The sequence below is a fragment of the Pongo pygmaeus genome, chromosome 5 (genome assembly GCF_028885625.2).
Source record: "Pongo pygmaeus isolate AG05252 chromosome 5, NHGRI_mPonPyg2-v2.0_pri, whole genome shotgun sequence".
Taxonomy (NCBI): Eukaryota; Metazoa; Chordata; class Mammalia; order Primates; family Hominidae; genus Pongo; species Pongo pygmaeus.
Genome location: NC_072378.2, coordinates 37,840,939 through 37,868,688, shown reverse-complemented (window position 1 = coordinate 37,868,688; position 27,750 = coordinate 37,840,939). Strand labels below are relative to the sequence as shown.

Genomic DNA, 27,750 nt, shown 5'->3' with positions numbered 1-27,750 from the left:
CACAACAAAGGAGGCTAGGCTGACAGGGATGGAGGTGGATAATTCACTCACTGCTCCCTTTCAGACCCTGTGGCAATGCACCCCAAAGGCTACTTCCTTTTCTCTGGGGCTCTCTGTTGTCAGTGCTGCTACATGGGGCCACCAGTTGCAAAACTGACACCGGCCCACCTCCCCACACCCCACCCCTTAGTCCTTTCTGACCCAGCTGCAGGGCCAAACCAGCAGTGAAAGGGCCAAGGAGGTAACTACTAACAATGCCGAGATGTCAACCTCTGGGATGCTGTGAGGGTAGCAGATATTTTTGGATGTGGAGAGACCCTAAGGTGACAGGATTGGGAGTCAACCCCATTCTTCTCTATGGCTTCCCTGCCCTGAAGCAGCAATGGGCTGGGGAAGATACTTACCCCCCAGAGTCGGAGGCACTCCTTCCGTATCTCTGCCTGTCGAGGCTCACTCAGTGTCCTGGGAATATGAAGCCAGTTAGTGATTAAAATCTCTAAGAGGCACAGGAGTGCCCCCTGTGCACCCCTCATATCCCATAGAGAGGAGGCCTGAATGAATGAACATGTGAGTGTACACGCAGTCACTATGCTGCCACTGGCCCAGCGTGATTACAACACATGCAAGGCTCTCCTTTTGAAGACAGGAGCTCAAACATACACAAAATGGGATTACCTGCCCTTCTTACCACAATGGGAAAGGAGAAAGTGCCCTCCAGACCACCTGGATGCCAGGGTCCTCCCCGACACCCTTTTCAATCACCCATCAGCATGTTCTAGCTCCTCTTGTGCTGACACAGGCCACACTAAACCCATCCCAATTGATGTCACCATGCCCCACAAAGCTGAATTAGCTTATGTTCACCCCCTACCTGAGGTTTCTCTGATCAGTCCTACCTCTCCTCTCTTGATCACTCTTTACTCTGTGTCCCCTGAACATTATGTATTCTACCTGTGCTATGCCACTCTACACCCTCTGATGCACTGTTAATAACCTTTCCTGTATCCTTTTCCTGGGTTACTCTTATCTACCCAAAGACAATGTAAAGTATCTGGGGACAAGGTTCATGTCATATGCTTCTCTGGCATCCTTCAGAGACCACAGCAGAGTATGAGCTAAAGTAGGTGTTTTAAAATGTTTGTTGAAATGAAAAAAACAAAGAGCTTGTGGGGAAGAAAAGCAAGATCTTCCCTTGAAATAGGTGGTTTCTGAAAAGTGGGCAACACTCACGTGTCTTGAACAAAGGCATGGATTTTCGCCAGAGCTTTGATCTGCAGACTACAGTGGCTAGAAGAAAAAAAAATTATTTGATCTCAGGATTACCAAAAAAGACAGGTAACTGACATCAGGACAGAGAGGTTAAACTGGAGCAGTGGCCATCTATATTTGGTGAAGGAGCTGGAGAGTTGGGAAAGAAACCCACACCCCTACCCCACAGTGCAGTTATGTGGGGCTTAATGAAGGATGAGGGTAGAACAGGAAAACCGGGTCACTCAGTTCTTAGATCCCAAGTCCTACTAAAAGGAAGCTTCTAATCCCACCCTTAAATAATCTGAAAGTAGTGGTGAGCTCATTCAAAGCCCAGATTCAGTTCAACTATAGACTAAGCTTACTCGACCTATGTATACTAACAGCCACCCTTTCTACTTTAGTCTTCACTGTTCTTTACACATAATGTCTGGCATGTAATAAAAAATTATGAGGCATACAATGAAGCAAGAAAATGCTACCCATTGACAAGAGGGAAAACAGGCCAACAGAACAAGACCCGGAGATGGCCCAAATGTTGGAATTCTCATATGGGGCCTTTAAGATAACTGTGATAAACATGTTAAAAGATCTACTGGAAAAGGTGAATGACGGCCAGGCACGGTGGCTCACGCCTGTAATCCCAGCACTTTGGGAGGCCGAGGCGGGCAGATCACGAGGTCAGGAGATCGAGACCATCCTGGCTAACACGGTGAAACCCCATCTCTACTAAAAATACAAAAAATTAGCCGGGCGTGGTGGCAGGCGCCTGTAGTCCCAGCTACTCGGGAGGCTGAGGCAGGAGAATGGCGTGAACCCAGGAGGCGGAGCTTGCAGTGAGCTGAGATCGCGCCACTGCACCCCAGCCTGGGCAACAGTGCGAGACTCCGTCTCAAAAAAAAAAAAAAAAAAAAAAAAAAAGGGTGAATGACATATATAAAAAGGTGAAGATTTTCAGCAAAGATATAGAAACTATATTTTTAAAAGGCAAATAGAAATTCTATAAATGAAAATATGTTAGAGATGAATAATTATTTTGCTGGGATTGGCAGACTGAACATAGTAGAGGAAAGAATCAGTGAACTTGAGGACAGACATGTCAACAGAAATCTAAACTGAAACATAAAAGAGGAAAAAAAGTGAAAAAAAAACCCGGATCATCTAGGTATTGGGGACAATAGCAAACTGCTTAACATAAACATAATTGGAGTTCCAGAAGCAGAGGAAAGAATAAAACAATATATTAGGCCAGGTGCGGTGGCTCACACCTGTAATCCCAGCACTTTGGGAAGTTAAGGTTGGCGGATCACCTGAGGTCAGGAGTTCGAGACCAGACTGACCAACATGGCGAAACTCTGTCTCTACCAAAAATACAAAAACTAGCCAGGCATGGTGGTGGGCGCCTGTAATCCCAACTACTCGGGAGGCTGAGACAGGTGAATCACTTGAACCCCAGAGGCGGAGGTGGCAGCGAGCCACGATCACACCATTGCACTCCAGCCTGGGCAACAGAGCAACAGAGCAAGACTCCATCTTTAAAGTGCTAAGAGAAAAAATATCAACCTCAAATTCCATACCAGGTGAAAATATCCTTCAAAAATGAAAGGGAAATAAATAGTTTTTTTTTTTTTTTTTTTGAGACAGAGTCTCACTCTATCACCCAGGCTGGAGTGCAGTGGCACGATCTCGGCTCACTGCAACCTCCATCTCCTGGGTTCAAGCGATTCTCTTGCCAGAAGGGAGTTTCGCCATGTTGGCCAGGCCAGTCTCAAGCTCCTGGCCTGAGGTGATCCACCTGCCTTGGCCTCCCAAAGTGCTGGGATTACAGGCGTGAGCCACCATGCCCAGTCTAAATACATTATTTTTATTTATTTATTTATTTTTTGAGATGGAGTCTTACTCTCTCACCTAGGCTAGAGTGCAATGGCACAATCCCGGCTAACTGCAACCTCCGCCTCCCAGGTTCAAGTGATTCTTCTGCCTCAGCCTCCCGAGTAGCTGGGATTACAGGTACCCGTCATCATGCCAGGCTAATTTTTGTACTTTTGTAGAGACGGGGTTTCACCATGTTGGTCAGGCTGGTCTCGAACTCCTGACCTCAGGTGATCCACCTGCCTCAGCCTCCCAAAGTCCTGGGATTACAGGCGTGAGCCACCATGCCTGGCCTAAATACATTTTTAAATAGACAAAAGCAGGGAATTAGTCTCCAGCAGACTTATACTACAAAGACAGGCTAAAAGAAATTCTTTAGGCTGAAGCGAAATGATTCCAAATAGAAATCTGGTTCTACAGGAAGGAATGAAGAACACCAGAAAGGCTAAGTATGTCAGTAAATACCAAGGACCTTTTTAAAAAAATTAGATATATATGTGCATGCGTGTGCATCTTTAAAAGACTGAACGGTTTAAAGTAAAAATAGTAACAATATAAAGTAGAGTTTATATAAAAACAAAAACACAAAGACAAAAGAACAATAGCATGTATCGTGTTGTAAGGTTCTTACACTGTTCATAAAACAATGAAATAGTTTTGGAAGGCAGACTGATTACTTAAAGGTGCATATTGTAATCTCTAGAGCAACAATTGAAACATAGCAAAAAAAAAGGCATCTAAAAAACCTCAAGGAGATAAAAGGAATACTAAAAAATACTGAATTATTTTAAAAATACTGAATTAGTTATTAAAAAATACTGAATTAGTCCCCCCCCACAAAACAGAGGGAAGAAAGGAAGAGAGGAACAAAGAGCAGACAGGATAAATAGAAATCAAACAACCAAGATAGGGGATTTAAAGCTAAACATTAATAATTACACTCAATGTAAATGTACCAATCACCCCAATTAAAATGCAGAGACTTTTATCCAGATCAGACTGGACAAAAAGGTAAGACTCAACCACATGTTGTCTATAAGAAACATATTTAATCATAAAGACAAAGGTAGAAGGACAAAAAAAGACCATACAAACACTAAGCTAAAGAAAGCTTATGTGGCTATACTAATGTCAGATAAAGCAGACTTTCAGACAAGGAGTATTACTGGAAATAAATAGGGTATTTCATCACAATAAAAGGTCAATTCATCAAGAAAACAAAACTATCTTAAATGTGCATGTGCCTAATAACAAAGATCCCAAATAGCTGAAGAATTGACAAAACTAACGGGAGACACAGACAGCTCAATAATCATAGTTAAAGACTTTAACAACCCTCTTAGCAGTTAACAGAATAAGTACTCAAAATATCAGTTAAGATTTAGAAGATTTGAAAAACACTATGAACCAACTTGACCAAATTAACATTTATAGAACATTATGCCAAGCAACACCAAGATAGAGCATGTGATGGGCCATAAAATAAGCCTCATTAAGTTTCAAAGACCAAAATCATACAGAATACATTCTCTGAGAATGGTGTGACTAAATCTAATAGGTATCTTGAAAATCCTAAATTATCTGAATATTAAATACAACACATATACATAATCTATGAATCAAAGAACAAATCATAAGGAAAAAATTTAAAATATATGAGCCATAGGTTAATTAAAAGACACATATCAAAATGTAGCAGATTCAGCTAAAGCATCCTTTTTTTTGAGACAGGGTCTCGTTCTGTCACCCAGGCTGGAGGGCAGTGATGCGATCTTGGCTCACTGCAACCTCTACCTTCTGAGTTCAAGCGATCCTCCTGCCTCAGCCTCCTGAGTAGCTGCTACCACAGGTGTAAGCCACCATGCCCAGCTAATTTTTGTACGTTTTGTAGAGACAGGGCTTCACCATGTTGCCCAGGCTGGTCTCAAACTCAGTCCTGAGCACACGTAATCAACTGCCTCGGCCTCCCAAAGGGCTGGGATTACAGGTGTGAGCCACCGTGCCTGGCCCTAAAGGATCCTTAAAGGGAAATTTATAATACTAAAAATTATATATATATATATATACACACTTATGTGCAGAAATAGAAAAATCCATCCTAAAATTTATATGGAATCTCAAGGGACACCAAATAGCCAAAATAATCTTGAAAATGATGAGCAAAGTTGGAGAACTCACACTTCCTAATTTTAAAACTTCCTACAAAGCTACAGTAATAAAAACTGTCTACTACTGGCATAAAGATAGACACATAAACCAATGGAAGAGATAGCCCAGAAATAAACTCTTACATATATATGGTCAAATGACAGATGCCAAGACCAATCAATGGGGAAAGGGCAGTGTTTTCAACTAATAGTACTGGGAAAACTGAATATTCACATGCAGAAGGACCCTTACCTAATACTCTATACAAAAATTAACTTAAAATGAATCAAAGATCTAAATGTAACAGACAAAACTGTAAAACTCGGCCGGGTGCAGTGGCTCACACCCACAATTCCAGCACTTTGGGAGGCCGAGGCAGGAGGATCACGAAGTCAAGAGATTGAGACCATCCTGGCCAAGAGATCGAGACCATCCTGGCCAACATGGTGAAATTCCGTCTCTACCAAAAATACAAAAATTAGCTGGGCGTGGTGGCACACACCTGTAATCCCAGCTACTCGGGAGGCTGAGATAGGAGAATTGCTTGAACCCGGGAGGCAGAGGTTGCAGTGAGCTGAGATTGTGCCACTGTACTCCAGCCTGGTAACAGAGCAAGACTCCGTCTCAAAAAAAAAAAAAAAAAAAAAACCTGTAAAACTCTTTAAAAACATAGAGGAAAGGCCGGGCACGGTGGCTCACGCCTGTAATCCCAGCACTTTGGGAGGCCAAGGCGGGCAGATCACGAGGTCAGGAGATCGAGACCATCCTGGCTAACACGGTGAAACCCCGTCTCTACTAAAAATACAAAATATTAGCCGGGCGTGGTGGCGGGCGCCTGTAGTCCCAGCTACTCGGAAGGCTGAGGCAGGAGAATGGCGTGAACCCGGGAGGCGGAGCTTGCAGTGAGCCGAGATCGCGCCACTGCACTCCAGCCTGGGCAACAGAGCGAGACTCCGTCTCAAAAAAAAAAAAAAAAACATAGAGGAAAGATTAATGACATTGAATTTAACAATGATTTCCTGCATATAACACCAAAAGCACAAGGAATAAAAGAAAAAAATTGGTAAATTGGATTACATCAAAATTTTAAACTTCAGTGCATCAAAGGACACAATCAATGCAGTGGGAAAAAAAAATACCTACAGAATCGCAGATATTTTCAAATCACATATCTGACAAGTGATTAATATCCAGAAATATATAAAGAACTCCTACAATTCAACAACAACAACAAAAAAACAAACAAAAAACAATTAAAAACAGCCAAAGGTCAGCCAGACATGGTGGCTCATGCCTGAAATCCCAGTACTTTGGGAGGCCTAGGTGGGCAGATCACCTGAGGTCATGAGTTCGAGACCAGCCTGGCCAACATGCTGTAACCTGTCTCTACTAAAAATACAAAAATTAGCTGGGGGTGGTGGCGGGTGCCTGTAATCCTAGCTACTCCAGCTACTCACAGGACTTGTATCCAGAATGTAAAATAATTCCTGCAACTTAATAAAAAGGCAAATCAATTTTTTAAAATGTTCAAAAGACTTGAAGAAGCACTTCATAAAAGAAGATATACAAATAGCCAATAAGCACATAAAAAGGGGTTCAATATAATTAGTTGTCACAGAAATACATATTGAAACCACAATGATATAACACTACATCGCACCAAATGGTTAAAATAAAAGACTGATAATACCAAATGCTGACAAAGACGTAATCAGAACTTCATACTTTGCTGGAAGGAGAATAAAACAATATATATAAATTGTTTTATTGTTTTTATATATAATATACTTTTTTTTTTTTGAGATGGAGTCTCGCTCATTGCTCAAGCTGGAGTACGATGGCGCGATCTCGGCTCACGGCAACCTCGCCTCCTGGGTTCAAGCGATTCTCCTGCCTCAGCCTCCTCAGTAGCTGGGATTATAGGCATGCACCACCATGCCCAGCTAATTTTGTATTTTTAGTAGAGATGGGGTTTCACCATGTTGGCCAGGCTGGTCTCGAACTCCCGACCTCAGGTGATCCACCCGCCTTGGCCTCCCAAAGTGCTGGATTACAGGCGTGAGCCACCGCGCCCAGCCATAATATACACATTATATGTATACTATATACATATACATTGTTTTATTGTGTGTCTATACACACACACACACACACACACACACACACACAGCATTTTAGAAAACTATGTGGTATTTTAAAATAAACATACATCTCCTCTATGATCCAGAATTTCCCACTCAGGTATTTACCCAAGGGAAATTACAACATTTGTCCACCAAAAGCTTTGTACAAGAATGTCTGTATCAGCTTCATTCGTAACAGCCCCAAACTGGAAATATCTCAAGTGGCCATTGACAAAAGAATCCTCCTACAATGGAATGGAATACTAGTCAGCAAGAAAAAGAAACCAACTAACATAATATGAATGAATCTCAAAAACATGAAGAGGAAAAAATCCCAGACACAAAATACGAAAGTAAAACTAACTTGTGGTGATAAAAATCAGAAGAGGGGTTACTTTGGGGTTGCCTGAGTAGGGGCACAAGAAAATTTCCTTAGGTGATGGAAACGTTTTTTATCTTTTTTTTTTTTTTTTTGAGATGGAGTCTTGCTCTGTCGCCCAGGCTGGAGTGCAGTGGCGCGATCTCAGCTCACTGCAAGCTCCGCCTCCTGGGTTCACGCTATTCTCCTGCCTCAGCCTCCCGAGTGGCTGGGACTACAGGCGCCCGCCACCACGCCTGGCTAATTTTTTTTGAATTTTTAGTAGAGATGGGGTTTCACCATGTTAGCCAGGATGGTAGACGATCTCCAGATCTCGTGATCCATCCGCCTCAGCCTCCCAAAGTGCTGAGATTACAGGTGTGAGACACTACGCCCAGCCACATTTTTTATCTTAATAGGGATGTAGGCTACAAGGATATATGCATTTGTAAACTGATTATACACTTAAGATTTGCATTTCGCTTACAGAATTATACCTCAACTTTTTTAGAAAAAGAAAAGTAGCTGGTTATAGAGTTGCTTAAACACTCTGTGTTATTAGAACCACTGAAAAGAATTCCAGTTCTGCCATGCATCTATGCACACTTGTTCAGCCAAAAGACATGTTGCATAACTCAGAAGTGTTACAAAGCCCTAGCCAGGCAGGTCCCTGGGCCTGTTTGCTTCCTCATCTATAACATGCTGAAGTTTACTGTCTGCTCCACTTTGGTGCCTACCATTGCTATCAAAATGAGGGAGCTTATATGGCAGTACTGTGGAAAGTTAAAACACCAGGCAATACTGGAAAAACAGGAGAGAATAGGATAAAGACTTCCTCCCCTTCTATGATACTCCACGGCCACCTCTATCTTCAAACTTCTCTGGGGGACTTAAGGTTGGACTCTTAACTAAGGCCTTTCCAACACCTGTTTAGCCCCTTAAGCGAGCACCTTCTATTGAATCACTGCTACTATACAACCCTCCAGCCTATCTCCAAACACTTTTTTCTAACGCCTGCCCACTGAGAAAACTAAGCCAAATGTCACAACTTTAAATTATTACCACTAACAGGGAGTGGGGAAAATAAAGAAGATACAGAAAATAGCATTTGGATCACCAGCTGGGGAACTCATGAAGAACTGGCAAAAGTTTGAGCACTTCCAAAGCATGTTGTACACATGCTTTCCATTCATCTCCTGCCTCCAAACAGGGACTTCACCAGGCAACAAGCATGATGGCCTTTTACAAACAGCAGCAATTAAAGGGAAATTACTCCTGCCTCCAGGGACACAGGCTGCTCTGTCAGCTTTCACTGTTATACACAGGCTCCTGCAGGCAGGCCTCTACTAGCCAGGCACCTACCTGCCACCCTTGGGATAGGGCATGGCAGCAGGAAGGGGGTCCCTGAGGGTAACTAACCAAAGTCCCAGGGAGCCCTGAAACCAGCAGACCAAACCCAGTTGCCAATTTGTCAGGGTTGACAAAGTGATAGCAAGAGCCAACCATTCAGTCTTTCACTCTCTGGTCTTCCTTAGGACCTCCGCGTTACCAGCAAAAACCAGCCCATTGGCTTACCTCTCATTGGACCGTATCATGTAGTCAGTAAATTCATGGTCTCCCTTGATCACCTCCAGGGGGACCACCAAGTTGACATCAGAATCCGTGTTCCGCAGCTGATTGAGTTTAATGTTCACTGCGAAGAGGTAATCCCGAACATCATCTATGCCCACCTTCAGGCCCTTGCACACCACATACCTGGCAGGAGATACTCTGTCACTCCACCGAGCAAGGGCTGCCTCCCCATACATTCCTTTCCCCCCAACCCTTTGTGGAATCACAAAGCTTAACGGCTTCCCTGTTCAACCTTAGGCCTACGCACAAAGAACAACACGGACCCTTTGTGGTGCTAAAGTTCCCCTCAAATCCTTCTCTGTTAAGCTCTATTTCTACTCTCTATCGCAGTAGTTCCTAACTTCCCTGTGACAGACGAGCTGTGTCACAATCACCTGGGGAGTCTGTTAAATTACAGACCTAATGAATCAAACTCTCCCAGGAGAAGGCCCAGACATATGTGTTTGTGACAAGCCACCGAGCAGTTCTGATTGGTTGCATTTTCTCTCACCTTGTGTGTGGGCAGTGTCACACTGGGACCCCAGTAGTGCCTCTGGATAGCGGCTCCTTGCCCCTTCCCAGCCCAAGACCCCTGAAGTGTCCCTACTATTGGTCACCTTCTCCTTGGCCAAGCTGAGAATCCCTCACATAAGCATGGAGCATAAGGCTTGGAAGAAGGAGGCAGAGGCTGAACTGGCATATCACAAGACCAAAAGATCCAGGAATGCTGAATCCTGTTGGCTCTCATCACTTCTTTAAAGTCAAAGGTTTTAAACGTAGCTTAAGAGGTCATGCCAGAGAGATGCACCGTGATTTGCTGTTCTGACATTTAGCCAATTAATCTGGCTAATATAGAGAGAAAGGCTTCACCTCTCTGAGTTGGCAGGACGGCTGGTAATAGGCTTGAAGAGACAAACTCGTTCAAAGCAGCAGTACAGCAGGTAGACAAGCCCCACACTAAACGGTGTGAACAGGTCAAAGGTTTTACAGATGAAGTGGCCTCCTAGATTAGAGAGAAAACACCAAAAGCAGCCAATGGGTCTATTCCAAGAGATGGGTGAAGTAGTCTTGGGAGTAAATATGACAAAGTCAAGGAAACCAGCACCTGGGTCTGTTAAAACTCAGAGACAATTTAAGGGAGAGAACCATCTTTGGAGGGGACTTTGAGGATTCCACAGCCCTTTCTTCCCTAAATTACTCATTTAGCTACCTGTCATCTAATATAAGTAGATTTTTTTAACTTCCCCACCAACCCCTTGTACATGTTCTTGTCCAATAGGGCCTCTAAGTGGGTCCTGGGGTGAGGAGACAGCTGAGGAAGTGTCACCTGTCCGGACAATGGACAGCGCCATGAGGAACTGACACAGAAGCAGCTGCTTGCTGAGGATCTCCTGCAGGTTCTCCTGCCCCTCCACCGAGAAACCCTGAAATGAGAGCACAAGGAATGGGGTGGGAAAGAGAAAGGAGAAGAACTGAGAATAACATCACTACCTCATCTTCATCAAGAGTTCTTGAAGTGTTTTCACTGATCACCATCTGATTGATGAAGAAGCAGCTCAGTGTTGAGTTATTTTAGAAGGTCACTGGGCTTGTTAGATGGAGTAAGCACAGGACCCAGGCCTACTACTGGACCAGCTCCACTTTCCTGCTCTATCATTCTCAGGGGTTGGAACCAAGCCTGCTTTTCCAAGGAGATGGTTTAGAAAGTGTTTTAACTCATGGGAATCCAGGGAAGAGTAAGGCAGAACAGAGGCAAAATATTGGCTAGTCAGAGGTCAACCACAACATAGGAAACCGAATGCTCTGGTGAGTCCTAACAAGACCAGGGAGTGAGTGCAGTGAGAACACTCTGCTTCAGCTTCCCACTCTGATGACAGGAGAAAAGTTAACTTTCCTAGTCACAGTAATCTCTCTCTGTTGACTCAGGTTTTACTTATAATACCCCCTTTCCTGTCCTAAGACCACGGTGCCTCTTCTCTCCAGCTGGCAGACTCTCTGGCCAGGGTATTTACCGAAAGAATGTGTGATGCTATTTCTAGAGTGGTCTCCCTCCTTGTGAGATCCCAGCAGGAGACAGAGTCAGGCTTACATAAAAGTAAAGGAGGCCAGGGGACATTGGGTGGCAGAGTGTTGTTAAATGGGTACAGTTTCTGTTTCGCAAAATGAAAACTTCTGAAAATCTGTTGCACAACAGTGTGAATAGACTTAACACTACTGTTAACACTTAAAAAATGATTAAGATGATCAAATTTGTGTTTTTTACAATAAAATAAAGAAAAAAGGACGCTCCCTCTATTAAACACGCCCCAGGTGTCCCTAACTCAGTTCTACAAAAGTGATAGCTAAAGGACTCAGGATAAGAAATGTTTAGGAGTGTCTTCCAGACTTAAAGATGCTACTCAAAATGCATGCCTGATTATGGGATCAATTAAAAAAAAAAAAGCCCAGGTCACCCCTCTACACTGCTGAAGTGCTGAAGCAGAAAGCCCTTGAGCTTCCAACTCTATAGCTGCCGCATGGCAACAGCTGCCTCATAAGCGCTATCAGACTCCTACATCTGCTCAGCCAGAGCAGCCCCTCCCTCACAGCCAGCCCCAAGCCTGTCATCTGTTGTTCCCTGCTGTGCACAGTGCTTTGGTGAGCCTAGGCATCTTTGGATATCATGCTGACATCCTGCCCACCTTCCTTCACTAGCCACACAGCTACTGCTTAAGAGGCCACCCAAAGAGTCCCAGAGGCTTTTCTCACCTCTAGCTATATGACCCTGGAGCAGCTCCCACATTGCCTGTCCTTCCTCTAGAGTAAGTGGTGGCTCACTCCAGAAAGGAATGCCTGCATTGTCAGATTACTGGGTGAGAGCTTCTGCTGAACAAAGCTGCAATGGGCTTGCCTCTATGCCTCAAGCAGCTACCCGTAGACAAGGCCTCTTGAACATTCACTGTAGCCCAGCCCTGACAAAAGCCTCCTGTGGATTCCCCTGTGCTGCCGTCTTTGGTTAGGTGGCCATCTGTCAGCCTATGAGAGGCTTACAGGTGACCACGTATAGACAGCCTCCACCAGGAGCAACACCAAGATCACCCTGCTCCAGGCAAAGGTATCCACAACATCAGTCTCTACACAATTATCATTTTAAAAATGTACAAAAAGAATAAAAATGCATTCCCTACAATCTGAACTGTGAAATACCATCTTTGGGGGCAGCTAAAGAACCAGATAAAACAAACAATTCTCAAACCTCTAAAATAACAAATCCTTAATGCATCAGTCTATGGAAAAAAGGTAACCTACCCCATCAGCCATCAGAAAGTGGACACCCTTGCGATCTGTGTTATCCAGGACAAAATTCCGAAAAGCAGAGATGTTCTCTGGGCGGGTGATATCTCCATCTCCATCAATCCCACCCTCACCTGTCAGAATACAAGAGTCGTAGTGAGTTCATCTGCCCTATACATGTCAGGAGCTGGGACACGAGTGCTCTGGGTCAGTGAACACGGGCATCAGGTGTCTCAAGAACTAGGGCCCATCCTGCAAGGCTCCCTTACAGTGATGGACCAGGAGGAAGAACAGTACTCTGCTATAATGAAACACAGCCCCAAAGGAGTTGACCAGTCAAAAGTCATCAACTCGTGGAACTTTCTCTTTAAGACCCAAGTTGTGTTTAAGGCACCTACATTTAGGCATCAATTTTTTAATAAGGACTGTTCAGAAAGGACTTAGGATTTGCTGTCAAATTACAATCAACATAGAGCAGAGGGACTGCTGTGGGTTGCCGAGCTGTCTGCAACCCAGTGCATTCTGCACCTGGCACAGAGGGCGAGAGATGGGCGTGGGTTTATATTTGTTAATAACCCTGCCAGTTCTCAGCCAGAGATCAGGCAGTTTCATTATCTCCTGCTACCACAAAAGCAGAGTGCTCCTGAAAGGAGGAATTAATAGGGCCTTGATGAGAATCTGCTGAGGGAGTGTTTGACCTGTATTCTGCAGGCCCAGGGTAAAAAGGGATAGTCCAGAGGGAACCAAGATTCTGACATGAACTGTGAAGCCCATGGTAAGAGACCTAGGAAAGAAAATATGGCATGTGGATAACAACTGCTTCTGACCTGAAGTCCCCATAGAGGGGCTGTCCCTCATACCTCCTAGTACCCTCCTCAATGTCCCTACCATAGTAGGGTTCGAAGAGTTCACTGGAAGCAGAGTAGAAGTCCTCCAGCTTGAAGTCATTAGGGCCCTTCAAAGTCATTCCAAAGCCCTTTGCATGCCACTTCTTCCTCCACAGCACATACTCTGAGAAGCCACCTGGGCCTGCGCAGACGTCAGCAAAGTACAGAAGCTCAGCTTCCCGGTCCTTCACCAGTGGCTTCTGCAAAGGCAAGTGGAGGACAGGAGAGGAAGGAAAACAAGACAGCTCAATGGGGAACAGGAAGGAGAATGCAGGGAGAGTAAAATAAGCCTTTCGGCAAGTACAATCCAAAGCTCCCACCAGGGCCACAGCACTCAGGAAATGTATCTTCTGGTGATTAACACCCTTTAGTATTGCCTCACCCACCCTCAAAATACCCACAATGCCTATCACATCACCAGGCCTGGCTCAGACTCCTCATAAAAACATCTTCATGGAGCCGGGCGTGGTGGCTCAAGCCTGTAATCCCAGCACTTTGGGAGGCCAGAGAGGCAGATAGCCTGAGGTCAGGGGTTTGAGACCAGCCTGGCCAACATAGTAAAACCCCATCTCTACTAAAAATACAAAAAATTAGCCAGGTGTGGGGGTGCACACCTGTAAACCCAGCTACTTGGGAGGCTGAGGCATGAGAATTGCTTGAACCCGGGAGGCAGAGGTTGCAGTGAGCTGAGATCGCGCCACTGCACTTGAGCCTGGGCGACAGACCGAGACCCTGTCTCAACAAAAACAAAAAAAAATATTTATGGGTATCTGACTACATTTTTTATCTCTCAGAGTGTTTTCCTCACCATATCCTGCCTTTCAAGAGTCCTACTGAACAGAATATGCTCCACATATACAGATAGGGAAAAGAGGCACCAAGATACAAAGTCACAAAGTAATCTGTTCACAGCCAGTCTGCAACAAAGCTAAATCAGGGTCCAGTTGGCCTAGCCAATAGACTCAGGTCTTTCTGTCCAACCAAAGGCTGGGGGGCTCTAACACCCTCTCCCAGCCACAGGAACCTCCCTTTTCCCATCATAGCCTCTGTCTTCTTTCTCCCTTTCCTCCTCGGCTCTCCCAACCACCTTTTAAAAAATCCCAAATAACTTTTTATTTTGGAATAATTTTAGATTTACAGAAAAGTTGCCAAGATAGTACCCCTCACCCAGTTTCCAGTTTTGTTAACACCTTACACCATGGTATGTTTGGCAAAACTAAGAAACCAACATTGGTACCTTACTATTAACTAAACTCTAGACTTCATTTAGATTTTCACTAATGTTCTTTTTCTGTTTGGGATCCAATCCAAGACACCACACTGCATTTGGTCTCTCTCCTTTTTGCACTCCTTTTTCTTCTCCTGCCCAGCGCTGGGTGTGGGGTTGGAGCAGGGCACAGTCAGAAGCTGACAAGACAGAGAGGGAAGGAAATACTGGTGTGCAGCAACGGCAGCTTCCAGGCAACCCTCGGAGCACCCAGCCAACTCAGGACTGACTAATCATCATTTGAATTTTGGCATAATTACATTTGTGGCCCCTTGAGTAGCTTTCGCTCTCTCTCCCCAGTTTTTTTTTTTCTTTTTTTTTTTTGGCAATGAGGTCTCACTCAGCCCATGCTGAAGTGCAGTGATACAATAATAGCTCACTGAAACCTTGAACTCCTGAGCTCAGGCAATCCTCTTTCTTCAGCCTCCTGAGTAGCTGGGACCCCTGACACACACCACCATGTTCAACAAATTTTTTTTTTTTTTTTTAGAGACAGGATCTTGGTATATTGCCCAGGCTGGCCTCAAACTCCTGGACTGAAGCAATCCTCCCACTTCAGCTTCCCACAGTGTTGGAATTACAAGTGTAAGTCACCATGCCCAGCCTAGCTTTATCTCTTAACCTCACATTTATGCTGAACCCAGTACTGGACCATATTGTATGTTTATACTTCTCTTACGCAAATGCTAGGTATGCTCTTACCCACACCTGAGCCCTAGACAGTGAAATTCTACCCACCCTCCACAGCAGACAGGATGAACCATTTGCGCTGGTGACAACAACAAAAGATTGAGTTCTACAAGTGAGTAACTGCAAAAGACTACAGTTGGCCTCAGACCATGATGAACACTCAGCCAGAAGGGGCTTAGGGACCTCAGTCTTCCCTCTATACAGGTTCGGCATGGCTGAGTGCTGGTCTGGAGTTCTGCAGCTGCTAGATAACGATCAGAAAGCTTTAGGGGAAACTGTCCCAAGAAAGAAATAGACATATTAATGTTTACAACCCAATCACTTCTAGGTGAGATGGGCCTTTCTTCTGATGATAGCTATCTGGCTTTATCAAAATAGTGAAAAAGTCTCCGGAGAAAGTGACTTTAGCTAAAAATAAATGTCATCATCCCGTGACAAGCCCACTCCAGGCATGCTGGGTCTTAATCGTTCTTTCCCCACTTCCTTACTAAGCCGCCCCAGCATTCTTTGTTCCTGAGCCATCGATTATTCATCTTTTTGGATTATATTCATTTCCACACAAAAAAGACTTAATGGTATTTGCCAAGAACATTATGTAGCATCTTCGAGTCAGCATGGTGGTAATGAAGCAGGGGTCACAAGTTTAAGCCCTACACATACTGCAAAGAGAGAAAAGCAAGGTTCCCTGCCACTGGCCGTGCCCTCTAAGTGAACCACTGGTCCAAAGGAAGACTGGGAGAAGGATGCAGAATGATCGATGCGAACACCTCACCCCTGAAAAGGGGGCAAGAATATGACCTCGTTCTGTGATTTCAAGATGTATGGCCCTTATAGGTCATGGCCAGGAAGTCTTTTCACAGGAAGGACAGCTGGGGTTCTTAGCCCTGCTACTTACTGACTGTGCAGTCAAGGACAAGCACACAATTTAAGTCATTAAGCTTGAGCTTGCTCAGTTATAAATGGGGACTGATGCAGGTATTTCTCCAGGCCGTTGTAGGACTAAATAAAGTATCCTATATTGAAGAGCTTTACAAACTGTAAAGTATTAAACAATTAATGCAAGATGATATTGTACTCAATCAGATCAACTTCCTCAGAGTCAAAACTCTTATCCTTTTCCATGTTTTTCTCTTTCCAGTGGTGAGTACAGCAGCACTCCACACTCAATGGAAATTAGACAAATGATGTCTAATTTCCTCAGCTAGGACTGAAACTTAGAGAACTACCTTCAGTTGTCTTCTGCAATGCTTCACAGACAATGTATTCTTGTCTCAACAACATTCCCAGGCACTCGAACCCCTGACATAATGTAACAGTTTATACTATGCTTCCATATACTCCAAGGATCTAAATTTCCCTCCTTCGTCTATTCCAGTTCTTGCTTATAGCTTCTTTATTTTCCTCCCCTTTCTCCTTTACCATAACCTGCAGCACCAAAGACCTACTTAAAAACTTCAGAGTTGGCTGGGCGTGGTAGCTCACGCCTGGAATCCCAACACTTTGGGAGGCCAAGGCAGGCGGATCACCTTAGGTCGGGAGTTTAAGACCAGCCTGACGTGGAGAAACCCTGTCTCCACTAAAAATACAAAATTAGCCAGACGTGGTGGCGCATGCCTGTAATCCCAGCTACTTGGGAGGCTGAGGCAGGAGAATCACGTGAACCCGAGAGGCGGAGGTTGAGGTGAGCTGAGATCGTGCCATCACACTCCAGCCTGGGCAACAACAGCGAAACACCGTCTCAAAAAAAAAAAAAAAAAAACTTCAGTCTGCTCTCTCCATCACTTGTTATCTCCTCCTGACCTCTCCACATTCCAAGCTTCAAATTCTCCTGCTCTTAGTCTATAATTTGCCTGATCCAAGAGCCACATGACCCTAGCAAACATGGGTGTGTGCCTGGGCCTTCAGCCACTCCCTCTTCTGCTGGGGACTGCTCTAGTGTCTCTGCTTGCCTGAAAACCACACCAAGCCTATTGGGCTTGGCTGTAACTCTGGTCCTCAGGGGAAAACGGAAATGAAAAGAGAAAATAAAATACTAGGGGCTCAAGAGAAATCACTTTTTTTATAGTGAAGCGTAGAGAAACATCTCTGAAAGGGCAATTCTCCGTGGCCACTAACAATCAATTCAGGTCAAGAAGCTGCCTGAAGCATTACAAACACGGCTGCCTTTTCCTATGTAACTAACATCTCTACCCTCAACCTGAATGGTACAACCCTGGTGCCTACTTCATTTTCATGACAGCAAAAGGCAATAACCAGATACCAGCTGCTGGAGGCATTTGTATTCAAAAGCCAAAAAAGACACTGTGACTTCCCATCAGCTTGACAGAGCTCCTCTGCCAGGCAGGGGTTTAAAGGAAATCATTTGGAGCTCAGAAAATTAAATCAACATTATATCAACCTAATTTTCTCAAGATGCTAATTCCAACAGCCCTTTTGTGCTGCCTGCTGGTACTGGAGAATGGGAAGGGAGACCTGGGAGTGAAAAATGAGTAATGGCTGGAGGGGCTACATGCCAGTTTTACCAGCAAGGAGGAAGCAGTTAGGTAGGTGGAGCTGAAACATTAAAGAACTTGGAAAATAAAGTTTCTTTAGCCAGTGGATAATCAGGGGGTCTAATGGAATGAGGGTGAGTGAAGCAGAAACAGGTTTGGGGATAGCTGGCTCCTGGCCCTATCACTGTCAAAGAAAAGTAACTTTCTAGGACCGGGTAAAAATGCTTTGAAACCCTGAAGGGAATTCTAGAATGAAATTTCCTTTTTTTCTTTCTCTATCACTATGGAGAGTCTATGTTCAGAGAAATGAGATGCAGCAGAGTAGAAACTCATTTTGCTTTACCACTTCTTGAAAAGGGCCAAAGCCTTATAATTATGATCCCACGCAAAGCTTGTTCAGAGAGGCAGAGAAGGAAAGTGGCCCAGTCTAAAATTACAGTCTTAGTGCTGGGACAAATCTAAAGAGCCTTTTGGTTCTACCCTAGCCCTCTGGCAGGTTAGTACGGCTCATTTCAGAATGAGGCAGCTGAGGCCCAAAGAAGGTATAAACTTAAGTAATCCATCCTGCTTCATAAATGCTATGTCATGTCCCTCCTCACCACATTCCAACAACACAGGCTAGATTTTCAGATACAACACTGATTTTAAATAGATCAATGAAAATGCCCACTGAAATGCCTACATTTCATCCAACACTCAAACCATATTTCCCAGTACTCCCCTCTCATTACCAGAAACAGCACCCAAATCAGGTGATGTCACCAAGTTTCAATTTGGAAAATAAGCTTGCTATATAAAAACAGTATTCACCCTTCCACTCTACCTTCTGTAAGGTTAGGGGCTTGGATTCCAGGACTGAAGCCCTGGAGACAATTGCTTCACTCCTGGGACCACAGAAGCACTGTGGGACCCTATCTGAGGAGCTCAAAGCAAAGTATCTCCATCACACAGTCAGAATACTCTCCTAGCATTGAACAAATGGCAATGGCTGAGCCACTGAAGCTTAAGCCCTCTTAGCACCATGAATTCAGAAGCAGAATCTTGTTCTCACCCCATAAGAGTCCCGTGGATTTGTGAACATGCGATCAAACACAAAATCCATGTTAGCCATCTTCATTGCTGCCCTGCAATAAAGCAAGACAGAAAAGTACTAGATGTACTAGGCTCAATTGAAAAGGTAGAGCAGGGAGCATCAGGGGAGGGGAGGGAAATGTCAGCAAACCTGTTTAGAAAGAAGACTCCTCGGATCATCTCATAGGGATTGGCCCGAGTCCGAGCTCGCCGCATCTCTTCCCCATCCAAGACATCAAACACGCTCTGCCCAGAGAATCAGAACCTCAAGGTGAATTCCAGGATAGGAAAGGGACCTTAAGAGCCTGCAGAGCCCAACTCACAGCCCTCCAAGGAACAAGATTCCTGTGGCATCTCAGCTCTGAAATGTCTCACTGTGTGACCCTACACAGGCTGCTCAATAACTCTCTCAATTACCTTGCCAGTAAATTGGTTAAAAAAAAAAAAAAAATGTAAACAGGTGCCTGGCACATGGCAAGTGGTTAAAAAACGGCACCCGCTGCTACACACAGAGCCACCTCTGGGCATTGCTAATCCTTACAGTAAATCTGTTTCTCCATCCCATACCAGCAGCTACTCTCCAAGGGATCAAAGCTCTGGTATGAAGGCTTACCTGACTAGACCTCACTTAGAGAGAGGAGAAACAAATAAACAAGACTAGGGTTTTCTGATGGCACCTACCACACAGTAGCGATCCCTTCTCTCAAACTCCCCTGACTAATTTCCTTTCTAGATAAAGAAATCCTCACATTACCTGAGTTCCAGTTACCTTATGGATATTCCCAACCCTATGCCTGCCAAAAAATAAAATCTGTGAGGCTAGTCTGAGGCCTGCCTTTTTCACCAACCCATTTCCTCCTCAGAGTTTCCCTGGCTCATTCTGCCCACACACAATGTGATTCTCAATTAGGACAAAAAGTGTCAAGGGGAGGCTAACATTTACCCAGGTACTTCACACCCACTAGTTCATTTAGCTCTCACAACAACCCTGAGAAAAAAGTATTTTCTCCTCATTTTATAGATGAGGAAACTCAAACTCAGAGAGGGTAAAACCACCGGGCCAAGGTCACACAGCAAAGAGCTGCAGATCTTGGATTTGAATCCTGGTCTATCTGATGCTAAGGAATGACTCCAAACCTTTTACTACACCAGGCCCTCTCAGGATTACAATGAACAGACCCACTGAGGTTAGGCAGATCCTTTCTTGGCTGCTGACCACAGGGACAGCACAACACCCACATGGCAGAACAGTCACCCAGGAAAAGGACAATTTGCAGATATAAACCAAGCTATGCATCTGATCTCCAGCAAAAATCTTAACTTTAGCTTCCCACAACCAACTCAAAGGAGAAATGGAAAAGTCCAGCAAATCACCTCCCACAAGGCTTTCATTATCTGGTTCTAGCCACGAGACCTTACCTTACACTGCAACACACTGTGAAGCAGCTCTTCCCCACAAAACTCTGTTTCATCTTCAATAATCATCTTTCTCTACAGGGAGAAAAAAGCAGTAAGTAATGACCACATGTGACTGCAATTGTCGGGGATGAATGAAGAAATTAGGGTTCCAAGTAAGTAGAGCAAGAAGGGACTTGGTTCTCTGCCAAGAAACATCAATCCCTGAAGGGTGGGAAAGAGAAAATCGTAAATCCCTCTGGCTATTCTCCAGATGGCTGTGAGATGAAGCACCCCCTTACCCCCCCTCCCAGGAGCTCTGAGTAGAGCACCATATGGACACAAGACTCATGAATGCTGAGGCTGGGAACACCAAACAGGAAGGAGACATTCAAGCTGTCTAACCCTGGAGCATGGAGGCAGAAGGATGGGGAATGCCTCAAATGACAAAAGCTTGTCCTTCCACCAGGAAGCTTCTCACTCTGTGATGAGTACAAATGCATGATACCAGACACTGACCTGGTAGCATTTCAGAAAACAGGGATGCTAAGGGGTCTCACAGGGGTATCAAGTGCAACCCCAAAATGAGTGAAGCCACCTCTAAACCAGTGAAACTCAATCTCTTTGGTCTCAGGTTTTACACTCATAAAAATTATTGAGGATCCTAAAGAATTTTTGTTTATGCGGGATCGATAATAGATAGGTTATCTATTATCTAGAATTCAAATAATGATATTATTAGAAATTAAAACAGATTTTAAAAATATTCTTAAATTCAGTTTAAAAGGCTCATGTTAACATAAATATTTTTCAGAAATATATTTTCAGAAAAATAACATTTCCAAAAAAAAAATGAGTGAGGAGAGTGGTACTGTTTTCCATTTTTGCAAATTTCTTCAGCATCTGGCTTAACAGAAGGCCAGATTTTCCTCTCTGCTTTTTCAATTCAATCTGTTGTAATATCACATCATAGCCTCTGGAAAACTCCACTGAACACTTGTGAGAGAATGAGGGTGAAAAGTGCAAATAATTTTCAATATCATTATGAAAATAGCTTTGCCTTTGTGGACCCCCTGAAGGGGTCTTAGAGATCCCCGGGAGCACAAATACTTTGAGAACTGCCCTCTAGACCATATTGATTTGGTAGCCATCTACTTTATTCTCACAATTTTCCAGAAGATTAAACAAATTCCCTCTGTAACAATTCCCTCATTACTTTCTGAGGACAGAGACAATGTCTTTTCATCTAGCAGTGATCAGAATACACAGATATGTATGATAAGCCACTTCAAAAGGCATCCATGAAGAAGACAGAGGTTATACATTTTGTCTGTCTTACAATTTAAATAACTCAGAGAAAAGAAAAAACCCTGTCATATCTCCAAGGGGCATACTCGTAAAGCTCATGACACTCCCTCTTGACACAGTTTTATTCCTACCAACGTGAATGGTCAGATTCACATTTTTCTTAAACTGCAAGCGTATGTACATACCAGACTCAAGCAAGTGAAAAGTCAAGAAAATGCCAAGAAGTCAGGGTACGTTTTCCTGAAAGCCTACCTTTCCCACGACCATCCAATCGCTCATTTCCTGAGTGTCAGGAATTTCAGTGGTACATTCTGGAAACCATGATACCTGCTCACAAGCACTGGGCTGCAAACAAAAGAGAGGCTAGTAAGACAGATATGACAGACCCTCAAAGCTAAACCCCAACTCATCAGGACTTCCCCAAAACAATCAAAAGGGACTGAGACAGACCGAGAAGGGTGCAGGTTGCTGAAGCCAAATGCAGTGGTCAGACATGAGAAGTGAGAGCCAGAATTCTAAAGTTTAACTTCTAAAGCCAGCTCCAATTTTGGTTAGAATTCTTAGAAACTTCTCAAACCTAAGGTTTCTTTCATTTGTTCCATTATTATTTAATGAATACCTACTATGTGTTAAGCACTCAGAATGCAGAGTTAAATAAGACATGGCCCTTGGCAAAAGAGGTTTGTAATCAGAGCAGCAGAGACACAGAAAAGTAAACAGGCAGTTATCACATACAATGTAGGTCTATGACAAGATAAGTATATCAGAAAGACTTAATGGCAATGAGTCTCATCTCCTGATTCCTTTCAAAGTGTTATTCACAAAACAATCCAGAAACTGGTAAATAGGATTCCTAGCCCATTCATTCTAAGACAGAACAAAAACTGACATCTCTAATCACTGCTTCCTCTTAATTTTTCAATTACTTTCCTATCAGGCCAAAACAGTGCATTAGGATCATCTGCAGTGCTTCTAAAGAGTACTGATGCAGCTGGGTGTGGTGGCTCATGCCTGTAATCCCAGCACTTTGGGAGGCTGAGGTGGGCACATCACTTGAGGTCAGGAGTTCAAGACCAGCCTGGCCAACATGGTGAAATCCCGTCTCTACTAAAAATACAAAAATTAGCTGGGCATGGTGGTGCACATCTGTAAACCCAGCTACTTGGGAGGCTGAGGCGGGAGAATCCCTTGAATCCTCAAGGTAGAGGTTGCAGTGAGCTGAGATTGCGCCACTGCACTCCAGCCTGGGTGACAGAACAAAACTCCGTCTTGAAAACAAAATAACATAACATAACATAACATAACAAACATAACATAACATAACAAACATAACATAACATAACAAACATAACATAACATAACAAACATAACATAACATAACATAACATAACATAACATAACATAAAATAGTACTGATGCCTGGGGCTGGGCCCAGTAGCTCGCACCTGTAATTCCAATGCTTTGGGAGGCCAAGGTAGAAGGACTGCTTGAGGCTAGGAGTTTAAGACCAGTCTGGGCAACACAGCAAGACTCTGTCTCTACTAAAAAAAGTCTAAAAAATTAGCCAGGCATGGTGGCACAGGCCTGCAGTTGTAGACACTCAGAAGGCTGAGGTGGGAGGATATCTTGCGCCCAGGATTTCAAAGTTGCAGTAAACTGTGTTTGTGCCACTGCATTCCAGCCTGGGCAACAGCGCAAGACCTTGTCTCAAATAAAATAAAAAATAAAAAATAGTACTGATGCCTGAGACCCACCTCCAGAGTGTAAGATTCTGCTGGTCTGAGGTGAGGCCTGGGAACAAGTTTTCAGAAGTCCCCAGGTGATTCTACTGTGCAGGCAGCTAAGTGCCACCAGGATAGAGAAACATGGACTCTAAAACCTGAACAGGCGGCTGACCTGCATGGCAGCTTCACATATTGGCTCCCAAGCAAGTGTGGAGGAGAGATTCACCATTGCAAAGTGAAGCAAAGTGATTAAAAGTAATATTACATGCTCTGAAAGGCATAAAATGGTATCACAATGCAAGGTCTTGAGGGCAAGCCAACCAGCATCAACAGAGACAAAGTTGAAAAGAAAAATTACTGAAGTCTTTTGTCCATGAAACTGGCAGTGAATCATGGCTTCTTCTCCTGGTCAAATCCATCATGTTTAAGCATAAAGGTGATAGAGTTGGTTATAAATTATAAACTCTAGAGAACAAGAAGCTCACATAAACTTGGAAAGAAAAAGCAGACTCAATGTCCCTATGGAAGTCTGATTATTATAACTACCTACAGAGTGGACTTTACCCAGAGGGTCATACCCTGTCCTCCACATTCCTAGGCTGCAGTAGCCACTGAGCATTTATCCTGTGGTAACCCCACGATTGGATATCCACCCCTGGACACCCAGACTCACCTACTGTAAAGAAGTGGCTGCCAACTGACACTTGACCTCTTTTTTTTTTTTGAGACGGAATCTCTCTCTGTCGCCCAGGCTGGAGTGCAGGGGCGCAATCTCAGCTCACTGCAAGCTCCGCCTCCCAGGTTCATGCCATTCTCCTGCCTCAGCCTCCCAAGTAGCTGGGACTACAGGTGCCCGCCACCATGCCAGGCTAATTTTTTGTATTTTTTAGTAGAGACGGGATTTCACCATGTTATCCAAGATGGTCTTGATCTCCTGACCTTGAGATCCACCCGCCGTGGCCGCCCAAAGTGCTGGGGTTACAGGCGTGAGCCACCGTGCCCGGCCCCACTTGACCTAACTTTTACTTACAAACTTTTACTTACTTATAGGGCTTTTTTTTTTTTTTTTTTGAGACAAAGTCTCACTCTGTTGCCCAGGCTGGAAGGCTAGAGTGCGGTGGCACGATCTCTGCTCACTGCAACCTCTGATTCCCAGGTTCAAGTGATTCTCCTGCCTTAGCCTCTCTAGCAGCTGGGATTACAGGTGTGAGTCCCATGCCTGGCTAGTTTTTGTATTTTTAGCAGAGATGGGGTTTTGTCATGTTGGTCAGGCTGGTCTTGAACTCCTGACCTCAGGTGATCCACCCGCCTCGGTCTCCCAAAGTGCTGGGATTATAGGCGTAAGACACCATGCCCGGCCTATAGGGTGATTTCAGATTTTGAGTTTAGTAAAGTTAGTTCAACTTCTGCCCCAATGAAAGGATGTGGACTTTTGTTTTAACACGAATGAAGACATAGAAACCATCAGGTACTTCTGAGATGAAAGCCCACAACCAGCAACCAGCAGCAGGTATCTACCCTATTCCGCATTGCCAGTCTGCTGGTCTCAATGCCCACAACTACAAGGCAACAGCGAGACTGGCCCCAGAACCCATGAGCCCCTCACTCATCAGAATCTTACTCAGAAGGCTTATTAGGCTTTTATCACATGCAGATTCACGGGACTTCTTTCCTGAACTGGAACATTAGGGAGACAAATAAAATATCAATTTTCCAGAGTTCAGAGCCACATTTGAAGCTGAACTACAGGAACTATGCAGAAAGCTAGATGTTTGAGTTCCATTTTCTCTAGTTTCAACTCTGTAATGGTAATATCTCAATGTTATTTTTAGGTATTTTTATTGTACCCACTACAGATCCTTTGTGGAATAAGATAGGACATAAATAAATGAATAAAATAAAATCTCACATTATCTGTGCCATGAAAAGGGATAATGAGAGTTTCCTTTGGTCTTCAGGGTGAAAACAAACTGGTACCCTAGTAAGCTGACTAAACCCACAGTAGAAAAGCAATGTGGCATAAAAAAGCACCTATTTAGAACCTGGATGGCACAAACCTGAGGAGGTACAAGGATCTTCTTAGAAGGCTCCTACTCCAGTTACTCACACAGTGAGAGAGTGGGTGCTCCCTTGGCCTGCCTGAACACTTTCAGCAGAGAGCACACTGCCTCACAAGGTATCCTAGTCCACTAGTGGAGAGCTGTAACTATTTATTAAAGTTTTTATGGAGCCAAACTCTGCCTTTCAAGCATCTTCTACCCATTGGTCTTAGACAGTCCTATAATGCAACAGGAAATCCACATCCCACCGTATCTCCCCCAGCCTTCCGTTTTCCATTCTGGATATCCCCAGTACTTTCCAAGTAAAAAAACTAATTCCACTTTGCTCATACTGCCTCTGGAGATTTCTAGTTTGTTGATATGGCTTCTTAAAGCCATGCATCCAAAAACACAAGTGGCTTTTCCATCTCCTCCTCACTTTAACACTTACCTCTGGCTCATCTCGCCAGTCCACGTTCAGCTCCTGGTCAAAGCCCCGGAGTGTCAGACCCAAGCCTCTTCGACCTTTCTGACTGGAAGCCTCAACGATGTCCTTCCGACCCTGGCTGTATTTACCCAATCCTTCACCTTCCCTGAAGCCCATCTTGGCCTGAAAAAGAGAAGCAATGGAGCACAATTAATTAGGTTCAACAGACATTTATTTAGCCCCATCACATGCCAAACAGTGTGCTAAATCCTAAGAAAAATAGATGAGTAAGGTCTAAAGTTTGTCTTAGCCTAATGAAGAAAAGAAGCATAAATAAATAACTGCAGTATAACTGTGGGCCCAGTGGCTGGCTGTTCTGGAGGTTAAAGTCTAGGGCAACCAGAAATTGGATAAATGAGAAGGGACCTCATAGCCATAATTAAAGCACCCAGAGTACTTAATGAATCTCTCATTGGACATTTGCTAATTTGTCTGATTAAGTGAGAAATAGATCTAGAGTAGACTTGATAAAGAGAACATAATTTAAAATGGAACCGCTTCAAGCTGTAACTTCTACCTTACCCTTATCCAGTCAAACAGCCTTACTAGGCAAGGATAAGTGGCTTTGCAGGAGCCCACTTAAGAGATTAAAAAGTTGCCTCATGTAAAAGTGAGGTATGGGGCCGGGCGCGGTGGCTCAAGCCTGTAATCCCAGCACTTTGGGAGGCCGAGAAGGGCGGATCACGAGGTCAGGAGATCAAGACCATCCTGGCTAACACGGTGAAACCCTGTCTCTACTAAAAATACAAAAAAATCAGCCGGGCATGGTGGCGGGCGCCTGTAGTCCCAGCTACTCAGGAGGTTGAGGCAGGAGAATGGCGTGAACCCAGGAGGCGGAGCTTGCAGTGAGCCGAGATCACACCACTGCACTCTAGCCTGGGCGACAGAGCGAGACTCCATCTCAAAAAAAAAAAAAAAAAAGTGAGGTACGGGAGGTACTATAATACTCTGGGACAGAAACAGGTTTTTAATGCCACAACTATCTGTAAGTTCTCACTAAACTTTAGAGTTACTGGGCCCAGGTATATACCCAAAGATTAGAGACTTGAATCCCAAACCCCACAGACTCCTGCCTAATAAAAAAAAAAACTGCAATCCTAAGAAGATCTAAATTTCCCTGGAGGGTCTATATTCCCTCTGAAAGGGGTATTACCAGCTAAAGAGCTGGATGGAATTCCTATGGTAGCCACAAATACTTCTCCCAGGTCAAACAGGCTGACTGAGTCACAAGCCTTCACATCTTTAATTTCCCCAAATCTTGTGGCCTGCAAACTAGAATCCTGACCTATGGCTTTAGCAGTGACAATTCTCATTCTTAAATGAATCAAAGAGAAAATGGAGGAGTCAACTATAATATTTCTTTCTTTTTTTTTTTTATTTTTTTGAGACGGAGTCTCACTTTGTTAACTAGGCTGGAGTGCAGTGGCGTGATCTCAGCTCACTGCAACCTCCACCTCTCGGGTTCAAGCGATTCTCCTGACTCAGCCTCCTGAGTAGCTGGGATTACAGGCACCTGCCACCATGCCTGGCTAATTTTTTTGTATTTTTAGTAGAGACGGGGTTTCACCATGTTGGCCAGGCTGGTCTCGAACTCCTGACCTCAAGTGAGCCACCTGCCTCAGCCTCCCAAAGTGCTGGGATTACAGATGTGAGCCACTGCGCCTGGCCCAACTATAATATTTCTAAAGCTAGACAGAAGGTAAACTTGGATCTCTCTAACGTTTGCACATACACTAAGGAATATCAGCAGGTCTTCC

At 44.2% G+C, this 27,750-nt stretch overlaps 1 protein-coding gene across 2 annotated transcripts in view; it reads right to left on the bottom strand.

Annotated features, from left to right (window-relative positions):
* Positions 1-27,750, bottom strand: part of CMTR1 (cap methyltransferase 1) — a 49,882-nt gene that overhangs the window by 10,509 nt on the left and 11,623 nt on the right. For both annotated transcript variants that reach the window (XM_054490844.1, XM_063666177.1), the window contains exons 4-15: positions 25,958-26,116; positions 21,996-22,088; positions 20,460-20,531; positions 19,192-19,286; positions 19,021-19,093; positions 13,522-13,720; positions 12,649-12,767; positions 10,688-10,784; positions 10,231-10,363; positions 9,325-9,504; positions 1,231-1,287; positions 405-462 (exon numbers count right to left, since the gene is read on the bottom strand). In XM_054490844.1, the coding sequence (XP_054346819.1) occupies positions 405-462; positions 1,231-1,287; positions 9,325-9,504; positions 10,231-10,363; positions 10,688-10,784; positions 12,649-12,767; positions 13,522-13,720; positions 19,021-19,093; positions 19,192-19,286; positions 20,460-20,531; positions 21,996-22,088; positions 25,958-26,116 (1,335 nt within the window). The remainder of the gene's footprint in view (positions 1-404; positions 463-1,230; positions 1,288-9,324; positions 9,505-10,230; positions 10,364-10,687; positions 10,785-12,648; positions 12,768-13,521; positions 13,721-19,020; positions 19,094-19,191; positions 19,287-20,459; positions 20,532-21,995; positions 22,089-25,957; positions 26,117-27,750) is intronic.